This window comes from Psilocybe cubensis, chromosome 10, assembly GCF_017499595.1.
Source record: "Psilocybe cubensis strain MGC-MH-2018 chromosome 10, whole genome shotgun sequence".
NCBI lineage: Eukaryota > Fungi > Basidiomycota > Agaricomycetes > Agaricales > Agrocybaceae > Psilocybe > Psilocybe cubensis.
Window position 1 is genome coordinate 2,570,835 of NC_063008.1, and position 22,154 is coordinate 2,592,988.

A 22,154-nucleotide genomic window follows, 5' to 3' on the forward strand; every position below is an offset into this window, starting at 1 on the left:
CCAGCCTCGTAATCAGCACACTGACTGGCAGGGAGGGTCAAATCAAAAGCGCGTCCGAGCATTATATTAGCCACTTATCCACTCTTATCCAAAACCACCACCACCACCACCACCACCAAGCCACCAACCCACCTCAAAAAACAGAATCAATCAACGAACAGAACCAATCATCACTCAATCAAAGCAAAGCACAATGTCGCCCATAGATGTGCATATCAAGCATAACGGCAAGACCTACGACATCAAGCTCGACCCCGATCTGCCACCGGCCGTCTTCAAAGACACTATATACAGTCTCACGGGCGTTCCTGTGGATCGGATGAAGGTCATGGTCAAAGGCGGTGTTTTGAAGGTGCGCATATCGTTTCTCTGGACGCATACACTTTCTTGGTGGATCGTCCACTTTTCTCGCCTCGTATTGATCGTTTGTTTACTCTTTTCGCCTTTCTTTCGACAGGACGACTCGTCATGGAAGAAAATCGGCCCGAAAGAGGTGAGTTGTTTGCCTCTAGATGGTCATACAACGACTATAATATACCCAACGAATGTATTCTATTCAGGGCCAAACTTTCATGGTAATCGGTGCAGCCGGAGAGCTACCAAAGGCCCCTCCGAAACCAATCGTGTTCTTAGAAGGTATGCATGCGGAAATTAGCACTAGGGAGACAAAAAAATGCGGCCAAACTCAACAGACTTTTGATATGATATGATATAGATATGGACGATTCTGAATTAGCGGAAGCTGTGAGCTCATTATCTCTATTTCCTACTGTTTTTTGTGCTCATGCTTATCAAACAGCTTGCTAAACCTGTTGGATTAACCAAGTCAGTATCTATCCACACACACGATCCTCCCACTCCGTTCTGCGCGACGCCATGCTAACAGTATCCTTCCATCCACAGCCTCGGTAACACCTGCTACATGAACGCTACCGTACAAGCACTCCGCGCCGTCCCCGAGCTCCAAGCCGCTCTCGAAGCGTAAGTCTTCCTTCCTTCCTTCCACACCCAGATCTCCCAAACTCTCTTTCTCACAAAACCAAAAAAAACCCTCAGACCCTCATTACAATCCGACACACCGCTCCCCGGCGCACTACGCGACCTGTACCGCAACATGGCTCAAACAGCCGACACAGTCACACCTTTTAAATTTTTGCAAGTGCTACGGGAAGTCAGTTCTAATTCATTTTCGTATAGCAAAAAATTCCTCGATCTCTGATAAATTCTTCTACCTCCACCTTTACCTTAGACCAATCGTCAATTTGCCGAGATGGACAGAAGCGAAAAAAGGGCTGGAGATTTGATGATGGGAAGACAGGTATATGCTCAACAAGGTACGTTAACAGTTATAACTGCTTTCCCTTTATGTAACACTACTGACCATGGGCCCTTTAATCAATTCATCGTAATGTAATGTAATGTAACAGACGCTGAAGAGTGCTACGGCGCGATCGTCCACAGCCTGCGAAACCTCCCCGGACTGAATGCACAAGGTAAAACGACTGCCACGGGCGCAGAAGCATCTGTCAACCGCTCGAAATTCGTCGAGCAGTATTTCATGGGTAAATTGCGTCGAGAGTGAGTCTACTTTGTTTTCTTTTTTCAGTAAAATATACCCTTTCCTTTACTATCAACTAACAACGATGAAAGGTTGAAATGCAAAGAAGAAGGCGCAGAAAACGAGCCTCCGACAGTGTCCACTGAGAACGTGCTGAAAATCGAATGCAACATATCGATAAAGACCAATTTCATGCTCTCTGGTATTATGTCGGTACGTTCAAGTTCAATACACGTTACAACTTGCAAATGTTCAACTACTAACTATGTCGGTTATAGTCATTGGACACAGAACTCGAAAAGAACTCTCCCTCGCTGAACAGAACCGCGGTATACACGCAGACCTCCCGGCTCACGAGGCTGCCTACATACCTGACCGTACACATGGTCCGCTTCGCCTGGCGCGCAGATATCTCAAAGAAAGCCAAGATCATGGTGCGCACCTTGATCCTCCTCTACTTACCCACTAGAATCGAATCTCATTTCTAATTACCGCAACCCATTCTTTCTACATTTGCCTTTCACAGCGCCAAGTCAAGTTCCCACAAGAATTCGACGCGCTGGATATCGTCACCAAGGATCTGCAGGAGAAACTCCTCCCTGCGAGCCGGAAGATGAAGGAGATTGAGAAAGATAGACGCGAGCGCCGTAAAGTCCGCGCGAGGACTAAGCAGTTGGCCGCTGGTAGCGCCCCCGCCCCCGCCCCCGCCTCTGGCCCTTCCTCGTCCTCGTCTTCGGCCACCCCGGCACCTGCCTCGGGTGATGTCGAGATGGCGGACGCGTCGGCTGCAGCAGGTGCGGAAGAGGGTAAAGGAAAAGAAACGGCTGTGCGGGACGGCGAGCTGGAGGACGAGTCGGTGTATAGGAAGCGCGAGGCTGAGGAACTTGCTCAGCTGATCAATGAAGATATCAAGAACGATATCGGCGCGAGTACGACGGGGCTTTACGAGCTCGTCGGTGAGTCTCTGTCTACTTACCTCGTGTATCTGTGCAAACGGAAGAATTTTTTTTGCTGATGTTTTTGGATGTTTCTTTCCTTTTTTTCCAGCTATTGTCACGCACAAGGGTGCAGCGGCCGATGCCGGGCATTACATGGGGTACGTCAAGAAGAGCGTGTTCAACGCGTACACGAAGAAAAAGAAAGTCGAGGCTGCGCCTGCTCCTTCCGAGTCCGCCGAGGGCGCCGCGCCTGCCCAGCCATCCGAAGCCGAGCTGACGGCTGAGCTGGACGCACAGGAGGGCGACGAGGATTGGTACAAGTTCGACGACGACAAGGTGTCTGTGTTCCCGCAGGAGAAACTTGCTACATTGGATGGCGGAGGAGAGGATTCGAGTGCGTATGTGCTGTTGTATAGGAGTAAGAATGCGGCGTGAGCACTTGGGGCTGAGGACAAGGGAGTTGCTGCTGCTACTGCTGTTTTTTGTTGTTTTTCATTAAGTGAGAAGTTGTCATACACATATTATATCTCGAGAAAACGGAGATTGTTGTACAGGTTGTTGGGTTGTCAGATAGAAAAGCTAGATGCATTGTGTGCTGTGTATATTCCATCCATATGTGTAGTTGGTTGTGCAGCAATACGTGAAAAAAATGGAAATGGGGTGGTACTTCTGCAGTCGCTATGAGACTTTAGCTTTAGGCCGTGGTGCTGGATTGGCGTTCAAACGGCTGGCTGTTTTTGTCGCTACTCGGAACAGCCAGAAACAACATGCGAGGATTGTCAGTGCCGTCACAGGTTCTACGAAGGCGAGGTCCTGTGTATTCCCAACAGGGAGATATAAAACAGAGGCCGTCTCTGAGAAATCACTGTGCGGAGGGATAGCGACGAGCATGTTGTCCGGAGGCAACACAGACGCAACTCGTGAAGGAAGCGAGAGCGCTCCGTCGTTCCCTTCTTTGCTTTTCGTGTTCCCTTTCCAGGACGATACTTGTGCTATGGAAAGTAGCTTTCAGATGTATGGTATACGTTAGGTGGAAGGGAACGTAGACTTTACTTGAGCGCGGACAACTTAGGAATCCCTGTGGCCAGTCGACGTGTATGCGTTCATGCCCATGCGTTCCCTCATTTCCAGATGACGAAGACGAAGAATTCGGAACTCCATAGCGCAAATGCATAGGCACCTCAAGGTACACATCTAACCCGTTCTCTCCATCCTCACGACCCGCGTCCGTGTCTCCATCAACAAAAGGCAGCGGTACAGTGAGCAGCAAATCGGCGCCCTCATCAGGCAGGGCATGCACAGGTTTCTCCAGATCACGGCTCCCCCAGTGCCTGAACTCATACGACGCGCTACGCTGCGCGAGCTCGTGCGTGTCGACGAATACCAGCGGCGGCAGCGCGAAGTGCAGGTGCAGTGTGCATTCGTCGTAGGATTCGCGTTCAAGTCCTGGGAGGTGAATTGTGGTTTTGGATATGGGGTGAAAGCCTTTGGAAGGTCCCAGGTCGGAAGTGAGATATGACATTGTGTACGGTCAAGTTAAGACCTTGTGCGTTGTCGCAATGTCGTCGTCGTCGTCGATGTCAGCGTTGAAAGCGACGAGCTGCAACCTGGCATTAACATCACGTGCCGTATTGCCTCCGAAACTTTCACCGGTCCCGCTTTCAAGAACGTCTTGGCGCTTCTTTCCACCCACCACTGAGAGCCCACTCAGCCTGCTCTCAATAGAAATCTTACACAAGGTGCTCTTCCAAAAAAAATTTCCCAGTGCGACTGTGCAACCTGTGAAACTACTAAATGATGTTTCTGTCAGCGATATTACAGGTTGCGACTCGCCAAATCATCAGGCTTGAGAATGTCAAAACTCCCTCGACGGACCGCAGTTGGACAGACATTCAGATCAAATCGCGGGAATGCTCTAGATGTTTCTCTGACTGACATAGGTGTATTACGCACGTCGGCGAGCTCGAAGGAGTAGCAGCGATGCTTTCCGAGCTTGTATCGGGGCGTAGCTGATTTGTTCCTACATAGCACATGGCGCATTGCATCGACTCCCATCGAATACGGATGGTCCTTGGGGTTGACAGTCCTCATCAACTGTCAAATAATAGACTCTGCGTTCAGTTTTCACTGCTGAGCGCTGACATTGATCGGAATGAGTTGACACGAGTCATCGCTCTCAAGGTTGTTTCCATACACATACGAGGGACCAATAACCGGTATCATTTGACCTATCGAACATAAGGTATTCTTTCACATCCATGGTGTTTGAAGTGTCAAAAACTCTATTGCCATGGTATACACGCCCACGTACGTACCAGTCTTGATATGTACAATGCAGCGTTTAATTATATTACAAAATACCCTTGGTTTTCAGGAATATCTTCATAGGCTCACAGCGCACCTGCGATGCCCGAGCACGGCCCATTATGTTCCCGGTCTCCCGAGCATGGGCCGTGGAATGTCGAAAGCGCGGTTGTTACGATTCATCGGTACATACAGTGCGCAAAAGGCGGCTTTGACTCGACCCTTATTTGGGTATAACCGTCTTTATCATTTGGCTTGACATAGTTGGTGGATCCGGGCTGGGAAATATTCACATACCGGCACCAACCGCCCTGGGCATCACGCCGCGAGACGCGACGCGTCTCAGAAGAGTTTATGTCTGCATTATTATCAATTCCTCGACTGTAGCGCTGGTATACACCCCTTCCTTATCGGGTTTCGATGGTGCGTGATCAAGTACATTGACGTACGAGTGAATTTCTGAAATATTTTTACGCTGCAATTACTTAGTGACTACGCGCTACGCTGGACTCAACGCAAGAATGTGCCGTTTAGGTTCGTCCACTCCACAAAGTTATTTTTTCATCTTCACCTTACCCCATTGCTTTGCGAAGGGATACACTGCGATGATCTGATGATGTCCTGATTTCTGACAACCACTTCTCATTACTCAATAGCCTGAGTTCGAGTACATATAAAAGATGCTCATAGCTTGCCCAGATTTCTTCAGAGTTCTCAGTGATTCGAATTCTTAATCACCTCTATTACAGTTCTTCAATCAAAACATAAATGGCTTTCACGCGTCTCGCTGGTATCATTGCGATTGCACTCGCGTCATCCCATTCTGCATACGCCGCCACAACTGGTGCAAAACCAGTTACATGCTCGACAGGTCAGGTTACCGCTAATGCCGCCTGCTGTGGTAAGTTTCTATTTTGCCAATATTGCTGCCTGTACAGTCTCTCATTCTTGCACTCTGCCTGCACACAGCTCTGTTCCCTGTCGTCAGCCTGATGCAGTCTCAGCTGTTCGACAATGGTGAGTGCGGAGAGGGCGCACACTCCGCCCTTCGTCTGTCTTTCCATGATGCTATTGGCTTTTCCATTCACGGTGCGTATCCCTTTTTTTGAAAGCAAAAAATTCTGGCGCCTAACTCATCTGTCGACTGTCATGTTACAGGCGGAAAGTATGTGGCGTATTGACGCAACTTGCTTGGATCAATTGACTCAAACAAACTAATCGAACAGGGGAGGAGGTGCCGATGGATCCATTCTCCAATTCGGGGACGTCGAAACTCAGTTTCACGCTAACGGAGGGTAAGGATCACATTCCTTTGCCTTACTATTGCTTCTCGTATCCTGTTACTGAATATGAACACGTTAAAGTATTGATGAGATCGTCGACGACCAGACGCCTGTCTGGCAGCAGACCAACTTGACCGCCGGAGACTTGTAAGCTACCCCCCTCTCGGCCTAAACTGTCAGAAACAGTTTGACTAAGTCATCTTCGCCTCGTAGCCTACACCTCGCCGCCGCCGTCGGTACAGCGAACTGTCCTGGAGCACCTCGTCTGCAGTTTATGCTTGGACGCCCTGCGCCAGTTGCTCCCGCTCCTGATCTCACTATCCCCGAGCCCACTGACAGTGTTACGTCGATTTTGGCGCGCTTTGCTGATGCCGGATTCTCACCCAGGGAGGCTGTCGCTCTCCTGACCTCTCACACTATCGCTGCAGCCGTAGGTGATTCAGGTAAACAAACAAGTCAAATGCTAACATACTCCAAAATAGGATGTTGTTGATCCTGCCATTCCAAGAACTCCCTTTGACTCGTGAGTATATTTGGATCATGTGCATATGTCATTGTCCCAAGGAAACTGATTACACAAACATGCCACAGAACCTCTGCGACTTTGTACGTCATACACCAGACAGAAAATCGGCATTGGTGACTGACGCGTCCTTATTCAAAGTGATTCTCAAATCTTCCTTGAGGTCCTCCTCAAGGGCAGACTTTTCCCTGGCCCTAACAACAGCTCGCAACCCGGTGAAGTTCTCTCGCCTCTTGCCGGAGAAATGCGTCTCCAGAGCGACTTCGTGATCTCGCAAGACTCCCGCACCGCCTGCTTCTGGCAGCAAATGATCAGTAAGATCCCCTCCCTTTGATTCATACCAGCGCTGGAGGTAATTAATCACTGCGGCGATGATGTGCATTTGTAGACAACCAGCAACTCATGATCTCCCAGTTCAAAGCTGCGATGGCTAAGCTCCAGCTTCTCGGGCAAAACACCGCCCACCTTATTGATTGCTCCGATGTACGTGATCCGTCTGCGCAGTGGTTTCCTTGGAGTAATGACATTAACTGGTCAACTTTTTTTGTGCCCAGGTTGTTCCTATTCCAAGGTCTTTCACCCAGGCTATCAAATACCCTGCCTCGTTCTCGCAGGCCGATGTGCAGATTGCCTGCCCCCAACTTCCATTCCCCAGCCTTGCTACCGTTGCTGGACCCGCACCCACTGTCGCTCCTGTGTAAGCATTTTACCGCATAAATCTTTGCTTCGCTACTGATCAAGAACGTCTCACTGCTTTGTAGTCCCGAATCTTAATTGGTACTTTTGAAGTTATTTATCTAGATTTTAAATATTTTCTGAACTACCCACATAATTATAACCTATGCGGCCAACCAAGTTGGAGCCAAGAGTCATCAACAAGATACAACGCCTGAACCTGAGTACCAACGTTTATTTATAGAATGAACGCCACAGTGGTGACATTCTTGGCACAAGAGACCCTGGCGTGGCGCGCCTACAACTATCACACCTGTCACATCTGAAATCTGGACTAGCCTTAAAATCCATGTAAAGTGCAGCAACATAATCAAAAATCCGATTTTTTCTACTCTTTACGTGTTACCCTCCGTGTTTGTGACACAGCTTAGTAAGAGTGACTTTCTCGTTCCTGCCACGCGGTTCGAAGATTAGATTTGTTCGGAGAGTGAACCGGAGTTGGTTACTTGACAGGCTCGGTCTTGGGCTAGAATTATTTCCTCTTTTATAGACTTAATCTCACGAATGTGAGAGCAACACTGGGGCGGCAAATGCCGATTTAAACTTCAAGAGACGGCTGCCTTGTGCTCACGAAAATTGCCCTGGACAGGCGGCAATGAAAGTCCTCGTCGTGTCATCTCATTTTATGATCCTGTGCCATATTTCATTTCCACCCTTTCATTGTATCTTCATCTTCAACTTCCAATTTTCAACTCTTGAAACGACATCTCGATGAACCTGAAGGAACAAACCGTTTCACCCCCTAGTATAACAGCATGCGAACAAAAGATTAGCAAGGATTTGATATAACACCTGGGGAATACTAGTAGCTCATTATGTGTTCCAAAGACCCGATTGCTTTTCGCTAAGAGTTAGCCGTTGGAAAGGCTGAAAGTCAAAACTCGGGCCGACCACGTTTTGTGTCGGCGTCGTACACCAGTTTGTTCAAGGTAGCAGATTGACAGCCAATAACCGGTCGCATTTCACACTGGAATGATAAGCCCCTTTACTCTACTGGGTCAAGCAATGTATTGCACTGGTGGTAGGTAAGTATGCAGTTGTACCTTTCTGATTTGTGAATCTAATTATATATATAACGGCACGCCAGATGTCGATATTTGCACTTCAGGGTCGCCGACAATCTGCGACGCTCAAAGCGGTCATCAGCGCTCCCGAAATCCCGACATCGACCGTGGAAATGACCGAATGTAGCCTCCCCGAATCTGATTATTGATCTTTTGCGTTCCTCCATTCTGTGCCCGAATTGGGTGCATCAATTCTAATAAACTGACTGTATGATTGAAAGCTTTCCACTCATCTCATTGCCCCTTAGTGAGAAATAAGGTCTAATTATATCGCTTGCACCTTATCGGGCTATAATACCGGTTTGTTGTGTTTTGAAAGACCCATATTGACACATAGGTGAAAAGTAAGAAGTGACAGACTACCGGAAACATTACTCTGTGTTTTGGCAGTGCGACGAATCACTGCTCTCGAATTTCAACTTGACATGCGAGTCATAGTGGGATCACGCGCTGCCTATGGTTGAAATGACTTCATGATGCCTTGCATTTCATCGCACGTCGATGGTGGCTGGACCCATCTGTTGCAGACACAGTTTTACTGCCATAGTTTGATATTTCGCCATCTGTACGATTTTATTCTTCCTTGGGGGAAGAGAGGTTCTCATGCAGCGAAATCGGTTCCTAGCAGATTCTACGTCAAGCCCGCCCCCGGATATCGTATAAAGGCCAAATGATTTGGACGGTAAATCTTCAGGATACTCAAGTACTCCCCTTTCCAAACACATCTTACCAGTCCTACCAATGGCTTTTGCTCGTCTTTCTGCCATCGTCGCCATTGCCCTCGCGTCGCAATCGGTATTAGCTGCCAACATCAACAGGCGAACAACCTGCGCAACTGGCCAGGTTACTTCTAACGCTGCCTGCTGTGGTATGTCAATTTTTTAATCTTTGTATAGTGATAAATCTCAAAAAGAACGGTAGCTCTCTTCCCTGTCGTCGACTTCATCCAGGAGAACCTTTTCGATGGCGGAGAGTGTGGTGAAGAGGCTCACTCTGCTCTTCGTCTTTCCTTCCACGACGCCATTGGCTTCTCTATTCACGGTGCGTTGTATTATACAAATAAAATTCTATAAACTCACACTTATTTTCGTCTCAATCTAGGTGGAAAGTGAGTTGGATTGATAAAATTTAACTACCTGTTTTCTAAATTTGTACAGGGGAGGAGGCGCCGACGGATCTATTCTTCAGTTCGCTGATGTAGAGACCGCTTTCCATGCCAATGGAGGGTGAGCGCAGTTTTGATTACTTTTATCTATTATTCTGCTGACGATCCTCGGAAAGAATTGACGACATTACCGACCGTCAAACCCCCGTTTTCCAGGCGCTCAGCCAAACCCCCGCTTTCAAGCCGCTCAACATTTCCGCTGGTGACTTGTACGGTTTCATCTCAAATCCACGGTAAACATGTTGATCTAAATCCCCGGTATAGCGTCCACCTCGCCGCAGCTATCGGCACAGCCAATTGCCCTGGTGCCCCCCGCCTCAAGTTCATGTTTGGTCGCCCACCACCTGTCGCTCCCGCTCCCGATCTCACTATCCCCGAGCCAACTGATAGCGTTACTTCCATTTTGGCACGCTTCGCTGATGCCGGGTTCTCCCCAAGTGAGGCTGTCGCACTCCTCGCATCGCACACCATCGCTGCAGCCGTAGGCCAATTCATCTCTGAAATCTTTGAAGGGACTAAATAAAATATTTACAGGATGTCGTCGATACCAACATTCCCGGAACTCCCTTCGATTCGTGAGTCTCAATTTTTCTACATCTTCTTACAGGGACACCTTCTGATATTCTTATTATTGCAGAACCGCAGGAACTTTGTATGTCTGGTTGTTGTACCCATGGCAGCATAACTAATTCGGATGCTATAGCGATTCTCAAGTCTTCCTCGAAGTTCTTCTCAAAGGAAGACTCTTCCCAGGCCCCAACAACAGCTCTCAGCCCGGCGAAGTCCTTTCGCCACTCGCTGGTGAGATGCGCCTTCAGAGCGATTTCCTCATCTCGCAAGATCCCAGAACCGCCTGCTTCTGGCAGGCAATGATCAGTATGTTGTTGATGGTATAACACCCTTCGCATCCACTAACTTTCTCCATTCATATAGACAACCAGCAGCTCATGATGGCCGAGTTCAAGGCTGCCATGGCTAAGCTCCAGGTTCTCGGACAAAACACCGCCAAGCTCATCGACTGCTCAGATGTACGTACTTCCCTACCGTGTTCAAGCAGGGAATCATGATCTCACCTAAATATCTTTTTCACAGATCGTCCCTGTTCCCCAACCTTTCACCCAGGCCATCAAGTACCCCGCCTCCTTCTCCAGGCAGGATGTCCAGGTCGCTTGCCCTATTCTCCCCTTCCCCAACCTGGCCACCGTTGCTGGTCCAGCTCCCACCATCCCCCCAGTGTGAGTACAATCTCATAAAATCTACGCAGCTTCAATTGCTCATTGGCATATATCTCATCAAAATATAGCGCTGGCTCATAAATAGAATTATCTTTCCGCGAATGCGTGTTATAGATTTTCATCACTTCTGTGCACATTTCAAAACACTGCTGTTGTATTTAATTAGAAATATTTTATCATGCATGTCTGTTTTATCTGGGGAATATGATTTCGGATTATCTGCGATTCTGTAACAATTGTGATAAGTGCTCATTGATATCCATATAATTCCACTATGCAAAAGAAGGTGTTGTCGTTTTCGTAAAATAACGCTGTACAGTTCAGGTTCTTCATTGATTTTTTTTTTTGAATCCAAATACTAACTTTAAGATACACTGAAATAGGAGGTTTCAGGCTCGTACGTACCATACGTAAGTTGTGGTTCACGTAAAGATTATATTTGAGCATCCATGATTCCGAAGATTCATAGCCATTTTCGCGTAGTAAACGAAATATACAAAACTACTAGTACATTGTGATTCGTGTTGGAGATAGCAAAGGAGAATGCAGTAAGCAAAAAAAATTGCTTAGTGAACACTACCGAGAATACCGATAACATAAAGTAGAGGCTAAGTAAGTTGGGACTTTGCCGTTTAGATTCTGACTGAGCGCCTTGTAGGAATTAACCTCGATGGTGCAGTCTTTGCTCGTTTGTTTCGTCCTGCTGAAGGGGACGCTTCGAGTGGGTCTTCCTCCGCTTCCTCCTCTTCTTCTTGGAACGTCTCGAGCTTTCTCTTTCCGCCAACTGGGCCGTAACCTGCAGGGTCATTTTCGCGAGACCATTTATCGTCATCGGGAAGCATAAGCATATGCTTACGCAGGATTGCAATGACAGCTTCGTGCGTGGGGTTGAATCCTTGGTTTCTTCGAACAAAGATCAACTGGCGGAGCTCCTCTATACACGGAACCAAGTCTTTGAAGTACAGAGTGACGAATTTGGTAACGGTCGCTTCGAAGATTTGCGGGAGTACCGTTGACATGATCGCCCATTTAGTTGCCCCAATGAGCGCAATGTCCCTGCCATGTATCCAACCCTTGAACGTGTCCACAGATTTGATATCCAGGTCCTGCCTTTCGATCCCACTGGGACCTGCATACTGCAGCATGATCCAAAGGAGAACGTAAAAGAACGATTCAATATCGTGGTGTGCTTGATGCTCCCCTTCAGTTGCATTCATGAGGATGTCTATTGCCATGAACGGCAACGTTCCCTAAAACAGTTCAGGTCAGCCAGGCTGAAAAAAATCAATCTAATGGGCAAAGTGGGCGGGTTACGAACTGTACGATGTCCAGTTGCATCGGCCTCTCTCTGAGTCTCTTTTCCAGACTCGTCGTTGGTTATTAATGCATAGTCAAGGTCGATCAGGATCCCCTTTGCAGATACTACGGACCGTTTAGAGGCAACTACTGACGTCGATGGTTTCTGTACCTCCGCTGATGAAGTGTTGGTGTCATTGCTAGAACCCTGCGACGGGCGATGTATCATGATGTTGGCCATGCTGATATCTCTGTGGAGGATGTGCTTCTCCAGTAACCGGGCATGCGCTAAGAGGATTAGGAACCTAATTAGATTCGTCGTACATCGTTCCGAAAGCTCTTTGCATACCTTCAATCCCATCTATAATAACAGATAGCAATTCTTTCTTGCTCTTGAAATATTCCACTGGCTGGGCTACAGGAGTGGTCACCAATCGACGGTGTACTCGCACTTCCAGCTTGTCATACCAGTCCATGCGCTTGTAATCCTTGACATTGGTATTATCGAGCGAATTGTCGCTGTGCTATCATCATGCGAGTTGTACTGAACAATCTCCTCAGCAATAAGCTGCGCAATGCCCTCTATGCCATCGGCCATACGCATGATATCGGCCTCGGTCTTCAATCGAGAGACATCAGTCCAAGAATTCTTGATGACATATTCAGATCCCCCACTAGACGCTTTCCAGCAAACAGTTCCTCTCCCTCGAATAGAATCGCTGATGAACAACGTTTTGAGGATTCGGTAATCAACACCTGCAACAGAAACAGTCCTACTGCCATCGTCATTGCGTTTAATTGACGGGTCAAAGCCAAGGGCGCCAACATCAGTCAGAGTTAAACCGGCGATGAGACGGATGAGCAAAGACGCGTCTTCGCTAAGATGAAAATGACTGGAGCCGATTACTCCTGCTCGATCGAAAACATAGACGCGCACAGAGGTATCGCAAATGGACAGGCCGATGTGGAAACGGCGATCATCCTGAGTGGAGAATATTGTGCAGGCACTATTGGCTAGCTGGTTGAAGGCGTCATTGGCATCCGATGCTTTCAACTTCAATTCCGTAGTGACCAATGTGGAATGCCACGTCGCAGCTTTGTCCTTATTGGCCAAACAAATATCAGGCTTTCTTTTAACCTGATGCCCCCACAACATAGATTTACTGCTGTTACTAACCCAGCGACGGTCGATGGACAGTTTGAACGATTTTTCGGTGGAATTTGAGACTTCTATGAGAGTCTCGCTGATTGTGTTGAAGAACGTCGCCAGATCTGTCTCAGCTACCCCTGGTTTTGCGCTGGTAACAAATATGGATGGTTTCACGGCACCATATACTTTCCATACCTTCTGTCGAGAGTCCCAGTGCGTTTCTAAAACTGCATTCTCAAGCGAACTGAAAGGAATAGGAAAGAGTGAATCGGGGAAAAGGTGCTCAACAAGCCCAGGTACGTCGAGTAGCACACTCTCGAAGAGCTCTTCCTTGAGTGCTGAATCCATAAAACGTGTGTAGGCAACTTTTTCGTATTCGAATTTCCAGAAATTTTGCGGATAATAGGTGTAGATTTGAACTTTGGTTGGGGCGATGGTGCCCATTAAGCGATGGCCAGGTCACGTTATCGCGTTCATAATCCCCTGGCGGCGGCCTCCATGCCCACTCCCACCAATAGGACGGCTCTGCGCTCCCTTGATCGACGCCCGAACAGTAGTCTCTGCATTTTCCGCATCCATTCCCATGGACAAGACCAGCAGCCACTTCTATTGTCACCTTCGCCAAATCTGCATGTCGCGCGGCGTGTGTGTTTATGCGTATATGCGCGTGTGCGATGTGCAGAGGGCCATGCATTTGCAGAGTACCAACATCGAGCAGCGGCACTAGCATGTAGTCCGCTGCTCACTTCCTCCACTCTGAGAGCACTGTTCCGAGTTTGCTAGGCACTTAATGCCGTCAGAATATGAGCATTGGCTCCGCGACGGCGTTCATGTAGTGGCAAGATGTGCAAGAAGCTGTAGCTTGAAGCCCGCCGTCACTTGGAGGGGTCACATGATTCCCGCTTAAGCAATAATGGGAGGTGAGTCTCAGCAAGAAATCTTAGGACATTATCTCTACAAATGATTCCTCGGAATCAATGATACTGATATTCCCAAGGGCATTCGCAAGGACTATATCCCGCCACTGTTAGAGCGTATTACTGCAACTCCTTGGTGGGTATTCTTTGCTGAGTCTCTTAAAACTGGCCTCTATTCTAATACCAAACGCTCGCTGTCTATGATTCATAATATTGCACATAGTCAAGTGGACGTCAAAGGCTTGGGAAACCACATACATCGGGACCATCACATAAATCTCCTCCAAAACCTATGTAAATACATTGGCCCCATGCCATACCAAAATACGGCAGCGATTATCCAATCTTCAGGCTTTGGCAAATCGCGCACCTGCGTGAGATAGGTCAGGTCTAGTGCCCTTTTGTGCCTACTGTTGCATCATCAGGGGTAGGTCTTCAGAAGATAGGTCAGGTCTAGTGCCCTTTTGTGCCTACTGTTGCATCATCAGGGGTAGGTCTTCAGACAATCCCCAGGACTGCTGAATCCATTTTGCGCACAATTCACACTTGTGAAGAACTTAGGAAGAATGTATAGTAACGTCGTCGGCAAGGTTAATTATCCGGAAGCCTTGTAGCTGTAATGGGAATCTCGTCTGTGCCAATGCTGGGAGATCATGGTCAAGACTCAGCGCTCCCCGGCACACACGACAGTGAACGTCAAGTGAACGTCGGACGAATATAAGGCGGTCGCGTTCCAGGTACAGGCTTTCGACATTGACTATCAATTTACTGTTAACCGGTAATATTTTTAAACTAGCATGTCAATAATTGAATTGCGCACGCCTTGGTGTACGTGCCAATCTTTATTTCTGAACGTAATCTTTATTTATAGGCCTGATAACCATGTATAATTCCATTTTCATCAGGGTGTTCTAACTTGGCCTGTGAAGCCCGTGACGGTCTGCCCTATCCCCGGAGACCCGAACATTGCACATAGACAGTTCGTGGAATACCAAATTTTGGCCGTCTCGCTATTCTTTGTCAAGATAGATAGACATGCAACCCTTCTTTGCAACGCAAATGTATCTATTTAGATACAACGTGCTGGCCATTGGATGCTCTATAGAGTCAAGGAGTCATAAAGGTGACTTATTAGACCGTTAGGGCGGTATGTATTTCGTTTCAACTTTCACCTCGGTAGGCAGAATCGGTTATTTCACTTTCAGGAAGACACATCATAATCATTTAGATATTTGACATGCGACTGACTACTATTTGTGTGTCTACCGGAGTACATCTTCTCACCACTTACTTTGGACTCAATCGGAGGTTTGAATGCTGGCACCCACAGATGAAGCTAAAATTTTCAGGAATATTTTGATACGCATTCATCGCCATGAACCGTCCTTTCTTGGGATCGAGAATATTCTCATAGCACAATTCTACTCTTGGATACTGAAACATCATTCAAGCCTAGACATCGTATAAAAGCCGTTTGCTTTTGGACCATATTTCTTTAGGATACCTGAAGTATTCCCCTTTCCATACTACACATCCATTCAAAGGCTGTATACCCATATACCCAAGATGGCTTTCGGTTATCTCGCTGCTCTCGCTGCTATTGCCCTCACAGCATCACAATCGGCTTACGCTGCTACTACCTCTGCTAGGCGGGTAACCTGTGCCACTGGTCAGGTCACAACCAACGCCGCGTGTTGTGGTAATGCACATTGTTGATACTGCCGCTTCGATATTTGACTTAATATACCCCAGCTCTTTTCCCTGTCGTTGACTTTATTCAGGAGAACCTTTTCGACGGTGGAGAGTGCGGTGAAGAGGCGCACTCTGCCCTTCGCCTCTCATTCCACGATGCCATTGGCTTCTCTCTTCACGGTGAGCTACAATAATTCATACTCTTGGTTTAAATCCTATGTATTTACGTGATCCATGATATAGGCGGAAAGTGAGTTAAGATTGATGATTTATGTTATAGTAATTCTAAATTATAGCAGGGGCGGAGGCGCCGACGGATCAATTCTCGCATTCAGCGACATTGAAACTGCCTTCCACGCCAATGGCGGGTAAGTCCACACTGCTGACAGACGTATTTTATCTAATTCAAACACACATAGGATTGACGATATTACTGCCCGCCAGCTTCCAGTCTTCCAGGCTCTCAACTTGACCGCCGGCGACTTGTAAGTTACCGTGGCAAATTCATAATAAAGAAAACACCTAAAGATTCATTTAGTGTTCATCTTGCAGCCGCGATTGGTACAGCTAACTGCCCAGGTGCTCCCCAGCTCGAATTCCAATTTGGTCGCCCACCACCGCTTGCTCCTGCCCCTGATCTGACTATTCCGGAACCCACTGATAGCGTCACCAAGATTTTGGAACGCTTCGCCGATGCAGGCTTCAGCCCCAAAGAAGCAGTTGCCCTGCTTGCCTCCCACACCATCGCTGCAGCCGTAAGTATTTTTTTTTCAATGCCAAGTTCGCTAGGCTGAGATAAATTCGTGGTTACATAGGATGTTGTTGACCCCACTATCCCGGGAACACCTTTTGACTCGTAAGTCTCTCTTGTTGTTGGAACAAAGTAAATGTATCATCTTGAATCTGACATTCCATTTTTTTGTAGAACCGTTGGAACCTTGTATGTCTTCATCACATGTCGAAGAGATATTGTCACCAACTAAAACATGATCACACTACTAGCGATTCACAAGTTTTCCTCGAGGTTCTCTTGAAGGGAAAACTATTCCCAGGTAACGGTTCTCAGCCCGGCGAAGTTCTCTCTCCATTGGCTGGTGAAATGCGTCTTCAGAGTGACTTCGTCATCTCTCAAGATTCCAGGACCGCTTGTTTCTGGCAAGAAATGATCAGTAAGTTATTTTAACTCATTGATATGTTTAAGTGATGTAACTCAACGCATCGGTTATTCAGACAACCAGCAATTCATGATGTCCCAATTCAAAGCCGCTATGGCTAAACTTCAAGTCCTTGGTCAAGACACCCGCAAGCTCATTGATTGCTCTGATGTAAGAGGTCCCCCATGGTGTATATTAATTCAAATACTTAACCAATTCTTGTTCTTTACAGGTTGTGCCTGTTCCCAAACCCTTCACCCAGGCAATCAAATACCCCGCCTCATTCTCCAAAAAGGATGTCCAAATTGCTTGCAACTCACTTCCTTTCCCCAACCTGGCCACCGTCGCTGGTCCTGCCCCTACCGTTGCTCCTGTGTGAGTAACGTTTCCCTGACTTTTATCCAAATATCCAAACTGATCGCTGACAACACTTCGTCATCTCATACAGTCCTGGCTCTTAATTATTAGTGATGCTTCGAACCGGAATATGTTTATAGATTTATCTCACTTTCGTTCTACCTCTGTAACTAACATTGTAATCACACTCACTTTGTGCCTTGAAGTAACTGAATATACTATGCTATTGACAAATCGAGAACGCCACTATGCATCTTAGCAAACCCGCAAATGAAGAACGCTGATTGTGGGGACCCATAGTTTGCAAAGAGCTAATACTATTTACAAGAAGTAGACTGTAATTCGAAAGCGAAAAAAGCAAACACTCAACAGAAGGAATCGAATAAAAATACACTCAAAAAAACAGGTACATTTATTACATCGTCAGCGTCGTATATCCGAAGTTCGATCCTTCAAGTCCTCGCGCAATCAATGTAAATTGCTGAGCTGCTTCCCTCGTCCGTTTCAATGAACGGGATCTATTACAGTATTTAATCGCGTCACTCGCAAAATTCCTTGAAGAAAATGACAGAGTAGACGTACCCTGAAACTGCTTTCATGAATTTGGTCTTTGCATCTGGTCCCGCCTTACTCGGAACGAAGTGTTCCTAGAGAGCACGCAAAATAAATTAGACATGACATAGGCTAAGGTAACACGCCTTGACTCACAGACAACAATATCTCTTTCATCCATTGAGGGGCACCACCACCAACTCCACCTTCAGGCCCATTTGCTCTGCTGAGAAGCGTGCCCAGCATCTCGATAAGGTTTGGCACCGCACTACGAGGCGCCACGCCAGCAAATCCTTCCAAGATGGCCTGCATGATCGCTCGTCCGTGAACTGCCATGAATGCCGTTTTGTTGGCGATAAGCTCATCTGTCAGTGAAGATCGATGAATAAGCGTCGACTGGCCATTGAAAGAAGGTCGTCAGTGGTGAACAATTTGATTATGAATGCTACCCCAACGCACTAGGAAGTTGCAAGCTGAAACCAAAGAATATCGTTCTTGGAGAGTCAGCGCCTTGATTGCACATTGAATGAGGGCGTCAAAAAGGCCCCGGGGTAAAGCATAAAAAGCGCTTGTAAATTCTGCAGCAGTCTGCAATGTCAATTAGTAAGGTAATGCCAATGAAAGCTGAAGTTGCCATACCTTTTCCATACATGAGAAGAAGCCTTGGACAATGTCTGGATTCTAAAGGATACTTCAGTAAAGAAATGGTCCAGGTGATGTAGCCACAACAAGAAGCCTTACGCTTTCCATGGCCCCTTCAGCCCCCAGTCTTGTCAACGCGGTTTCTAAAAGAATAGGTAGCAATCTCTGGATTATCATCTCAGCTTCGGTTGACGGGCCATTCTTGAGAATGACAGAGTAGATCGGTGGATTTAACTGGGCAATGAGAATGTGTGCGAGAGATAGCCATGCAGCCGTAAGCTGGCGCTGCGCAGCCAAGCATACAAGCTCCAGAAGCGGCCCAGCAGGGAGAGAAATGACAGTGGTGTCCGCTGGTAGCGCAGTGATTGATTTACACAATTCGCTCAACCCCTTAAAAAGATGCGTACTAATCAATATATTGTGCTGGGTGATGCGTATTAAGAGCAGGATCGCAGACATACATGAGAAATGTCAGAATGTGCAGACCACAACTCCACAACCGCCCGGATGGCAGCAAAAATGCTCTCGCGGATTTTTATTGTTCTAGGATCTTCGCGCGCTTGCTTGATGCTTTCAATTTGGGCCTGCACGTCAGGATCCGAATCATCTTCGAGCACTAAGCCGTCGGAACTCCGAGTTAGGCCCTTTGCTATACCTGCGAGAGTTTCTAGATGGAGAGTAATCGAAAGTTGAGCTTCCTCAGGATTCTAAAAATAAAGTAAATAGGGGATTAGAAACGGAAAAACAAGATATTTCCTAACCGTGGGTGCTATTTGGAGAGCGTCGAAGATCCGTTGCACACTTGGAGCCACAATGGCCTAAAGAGGTCGAGTAAGAATATCATCAAGGTACACACGGCGTTCATAATTCACCTCAATAGAAGGTATTGACTCTAGTGGCGGAATTGCCTGAATAACACTGGCGATCGATTGAAGAACCTTGCTTTTCTCCGAATCCTAGAAAACATCAATCAGAACGAAAGCATGCAGAAAAAGGAGTACGCGATTACAGGAATATTGCCGATATTAGCATGTAGTTCTCCAAATGCCGCGATATGGAGGGCCAACTCTTTTCTGTTTGCCTCGCACAAATTTCGTAGCGCTGTTGCTGCCGGTAAACTAAGAGTTGGATCAGGCAATGCTGAGACGACATATGACAGGACGGTCAGCAAGAGATTTGGTTGCGCTGACGTAGCCCCTGAGGTGGCAAACCACGAGGAGTAAGAACCTAACCACCCATTCAGTTCGGTTGTTTGATATACGTTGAAATATATCACTGACCAATAACACCCAGAGCCGTTCTTCTAACCCTCGACCTCCCTGTTGACGGCAATCTCCCAAATATATCAGGGCTAAATAGTCTGTCAAGATGTGGAACTGTCTCCATGTCAACGGCTTCCTGTATAGACATTATACAATGAAGCGTAGCTTCAATTTCCTGAACAGAGTTTAACATCGAAACGTGGTGAAAACAGTTTATTTCTACGCACTTGCCATCCATCACCTTCTTTGCGTGCTGCTAACCGCTCAGCAACGTCGTTGACATAGTATCCAAGCATATCTTCTCGTAGAACGTAATAGCTGTGTCGGATACCCTTTAGTGATGAGAATTCTTCGAGACATTGGTGGAACATACGCATTGATCAGAGTATCCCCAACATCTCGTCGGTACCTGCGCAAAGATCTGTTAAACTGTACCGAAAGGGGTGAGGACGACGGTGACTGACACTTGGAATTTTTCAACTTCATCTAGATGACGAAACTTTCAAGAAATGTTCAATTAACGACAGTGAGTTTAACTCACCTCGTGACCAACCACTTCCCGACGGTGGAAACGCGACCTTCCGCCTCAAAACCTTAACAACTTCACTAAACACCGCCTTGGCCATCAGCACTTGCTTGCTCTCTGCCACATCAGTGTCAGCAGGAGCCGGTGATCTATCATCATCACCGTCTTCGAAGTAGTAGTCGGTGCTCCACAATGCTTCCTGGAACAGGTACCAGAACCCTAGGGTCAATTCGCTCTCTTCTTCGTCGACGCCATAATGCCCTGGAAGGGCAGTAAATGCCAGCAGAAGACTAAGGAAGCTTTGTGTAAGTTGGCCTTTGGTTGTTGGCGGCGTCGTAGGGCCAGTAGAAACAGGACTGGAGGAGGCGATGTTGGTTGCGATGTATGACGTCGAGTGGTCTCCGAGTGCGACGACTAGCTTGCACAAGGAATGCGAAACTGGGAGAATGTCCTCGTCGGCGAGTATCGCTTCCATGATTTGACGACCGACAGTGTCCATCCATATCATGAGCGGTTCTGTCAGAGTCTTAGACCCTGACCCGTCAGATAACGGTGATTTCGTGGTGATTTCTTGCAACGCGTCTGACGCCCCGATAAAGATTTCAGGAAATTTTGGGTCGAGTAGCTGTATAAGGATAGGGATGAGGGGTGTTAGATGGCTGTCAAATCGTCAGTCTTTAAATGCTGGTCTTACGACAGACAAAGAGCTCACTTTGCGTTGATATGACCTAACCATGCCTGTAAACATCGAAGTGCAGAAAGATAGTGTTGGGTAGGTATAGAACCCAGAGGCTGAGTAATTGTGTTTGTGATGGCTTGAACAATCATTGGAACAGCTTCCGACATAACTCTAAGGATGTCATCTCTACCGCACCGTTTGAAACTATTAGCTTGCACCGAGGGAAGAGTAGACACACCTTTGAGGTTTCAGGAGATCGGCATTACCCATTTCCTCTGCAGTGATGGCCAAAAAATCGTGAAGATATTCAACAGATGCACCTTGATTGGAGAATGCAGTTATACACGACATAATCCAGTCCGGCCATTGTGAATGGCGCCCTGGGACTAGCCTAATTGCCAGAGAGTTGATCTGGAAAGACAGTAAGGAATGGGGGGTGATATTACAATTAAGCGGCGTACTGCAACAAAAAGTTTACGCAGGATAAACTTGCTCCTTCCTATAGCTATCGAATGTGCGGTCAACTGCACGATGAGATCACGAAGAGCCTCTATATGTTCATTTGGGAACATTGCCCTGTGTTGTGCATTAGTAAAGTTCACGGACCTTGAGGACGGACGTACCAGTCTCTCGCAATCTTGACTTGGGCGGTATGGGCGCCATAAAACTGAACATTTTGATCTTGATGATTCAGAAGAGGTACCACCAGTCCCCATGCTTCAGGTCGCTTTTGAAGCTCGAAAAGGTCTTGTTGAAGACGTTTGAGTTCTTCTGGAACCACTGGTCCCGATGGAGAATACGCTTGCTGAATCAACTGGCATGGTGTGAGACGATGACAGATATGGCGTTGCACAGGCTGACTGACTGACTTGTGCGGCGTGCTCGATGTCAAACTGAGATAGTGAAGGGAGAAAATCGGAGCTCGCCATTGTCTTTAGCGACGACGAAACAAATTAAGGTGTAAGACTGCGGTTATTGGTCGTCGTGTTGATCGAGTGGCACCCTGTGACCGTGAGGAACGGATTTAAAATCCAGCCATCACAGTTGAACCAGATAATCATAGTTGACTAGGTTCTCTTTCCAACACACTGTCACGACAATCCAGGCTCGGTTTCCGGAACC

General features: G+C 47.3%; 7 protein-coding genes across 7 annotated transcripts; 4 read left to right on the plus strand and 3 right to left on the minus strand.

The window, feature by feature from the left end:
- Positions 1–193: 193 nt before the first annotated feature.
- JR316_0011047 (Ubiquitin carboxyl-terminal hydrolase 6) lies at positions 194–2,931 on the plus strand (the record flags this gene model as incomplete). Its single annotated transcript, XM_047896711.1, has 13 exons — positions 194–352; positions 458–493; positions 561–636; positions 716–744; positions 800–825; positions 904–981; positions 1,057–1,171; positions 1,250–1,334; positions 1,428–1,578; positions 1,651–1,771; positions 1,837–1,992; positions 2,085–2,514; positions 2,606–2,931. 13 exons carry the CDS (start codon positions 194–196, stop codon positions 2,929–2,931), a joined length of 1,788 nt encoding a protein of 595 aa, XP_047744756.1.
- A 243-nt stretch (positions 2,932–3,174) lies between these two features.
- JR316_0011048 (uncharacterized protein) lies at positions 3,175–4,018 on the minus strand (the record flags this gene model as incomplete). The annotated part of the gene is made up of 2 exons (XM_047896712.1): positions 3,175–3,482; positions 3,550–4,018. 2 exons carry the CDS (start codon positions 4,016–4,018, stop codon positions 3,175–3,177), a joined length of 777 nt encoding a protein of 258 aa, XP_047744757.1.
- A 1,550-nt stretch (positions 4,019–5,568) lies between these two features.
- On the plus strand, positions 5,569–7,307 carry JR316_0011049 (Versatile peroxidase VPS1; the record flags this gene model as incomplete). Its single annotated transcript, XM_047896713.1, has 11 exons — positions 5,569–5,701; positions 5,770–5,889; positions 5,959–5,965; positions 6,027–6,095; positions 6,165–6,230; positions 6,297–6,513; positions 6,566–6,606; positions 6,675–6,689; positions 6,748–6,920; positions 6,995–7,089; positions 7,161–7,307. 11 exons carry the CDS (start codon positions 5,569–5,571, stop codon positions 7,305–7,307), a joined length of 1,083 nt encoding a protein of 360 aa, XP_047744758.1.
- A 1,839-nt stretch (positions 7,308–9,146) lies between these two features.
- Positions 9,147–10,809, plus strand: JR316_0011050 (Versatile peroxidase VPL1; the record flags this gene model as incomplete). Its single annotated transcript, XM_047896714.1, has 11 exons — positions 9,147–9,273; positions 9,327–9,446; positions 9,507–9,513; positions 9,563–9,631; positions 9,687–9,779; positions 9,835–10,051; positions 10,105–10,145; positions 10,208–10,222; positions 10,274–10,446; positions 10,504–10,598; positions 10,663–10,809. The coding sequence occupies 11 exons, from the start codon at positions 9,147–9,149 to the stop codon at positions 10,807–10,809; spliced, it is 1,104 nt and encodes a 367-aa protein (XP_047744759.1).
- A 628-nt stretch (positions 10,810–11,437) lies between these two features.
- JR316_0011051 (uncharacterized protein) lies at positions 11,438–13,695 on the minus strand (the record flags this gene model as incomplete). Its single annotated transcript, XM_047896715.1, has 4 exons — positions 11,438–12,055; positions 12,124–12,389; positions 12,451–12,620; positions 12,647–13,695. 4 exons carry the CDS (start codon positions 13,693–13,695, stop codon positions 11,438–11,440), a joined length of 2,103 nt encoding a protein of 700 aa, XP_047744760.1.
- A 2,039-nt stretch (positions 13,696–15,734) lies between these two features.
- JR316_0011052 (Versatile peroxidase VPL1) lies at positions 15,735–17,393 on the plus strand (the record flags this gene model as incomplete). Its single annotated transcript, XM_047896716.1, has 11 exons — positions 15,735–15,867; positions 15,921–16,040; positions 16,104–16,110; positions 16,157–16,228; positions 16,280–16,345; positions 16,399–16,615; positions 16,676–16,716; positions 16,786–16,800; positions 16,863–17,029; positions 17,091–17,185; positions 17,247–17,393. The coding sequence occupies 11 exons, from the start codon at positions 15,735–15,737 to the stop codon at positions 17,391–17,393; spliced, it is 1,080 nt and encodes a 359-aa protein (XP_047744761.1).
- A 393-nt stretch (positions 17,394–17,786) lies between these two features.
- Positions 17,787–21,961, minus strand: JR316_0011053 (Importin-13; the record flags this gene model as incomplete). The annotated part of the gene is made up of 20 exons (XM_047896717.1): positions 17,787–17,889; positions 17,954–18,018; positions 18,080–18,319; positions 18,383–18,511; positions 18,563–18,604; positions 18,665–18,955; positions 19,027–19,272; positions 19,327–19,383; positions 19,438–19,521; positions 19,575–19,792; positions 19,846–20,002; positions 20,055–20,145; positions 20,201–20,236; positions 20,292–20,313; positions 20,369–21,012; positions 21,066–21,218; positions 21,271–21,443; positions 21,494–21,608; positions 21,656–21,846; positions 21,902–21,961. 20 exons carry the CDS (start codon positions 21,959–21,961, stop codon positions 17,787–17,789), a joined length of 3,117 nt encoding a protein of 1,038 aa, XP_047744762.1.
- Between the last annotated feature and the right edge of the window lie 193 nt (positions 21,962–22,154).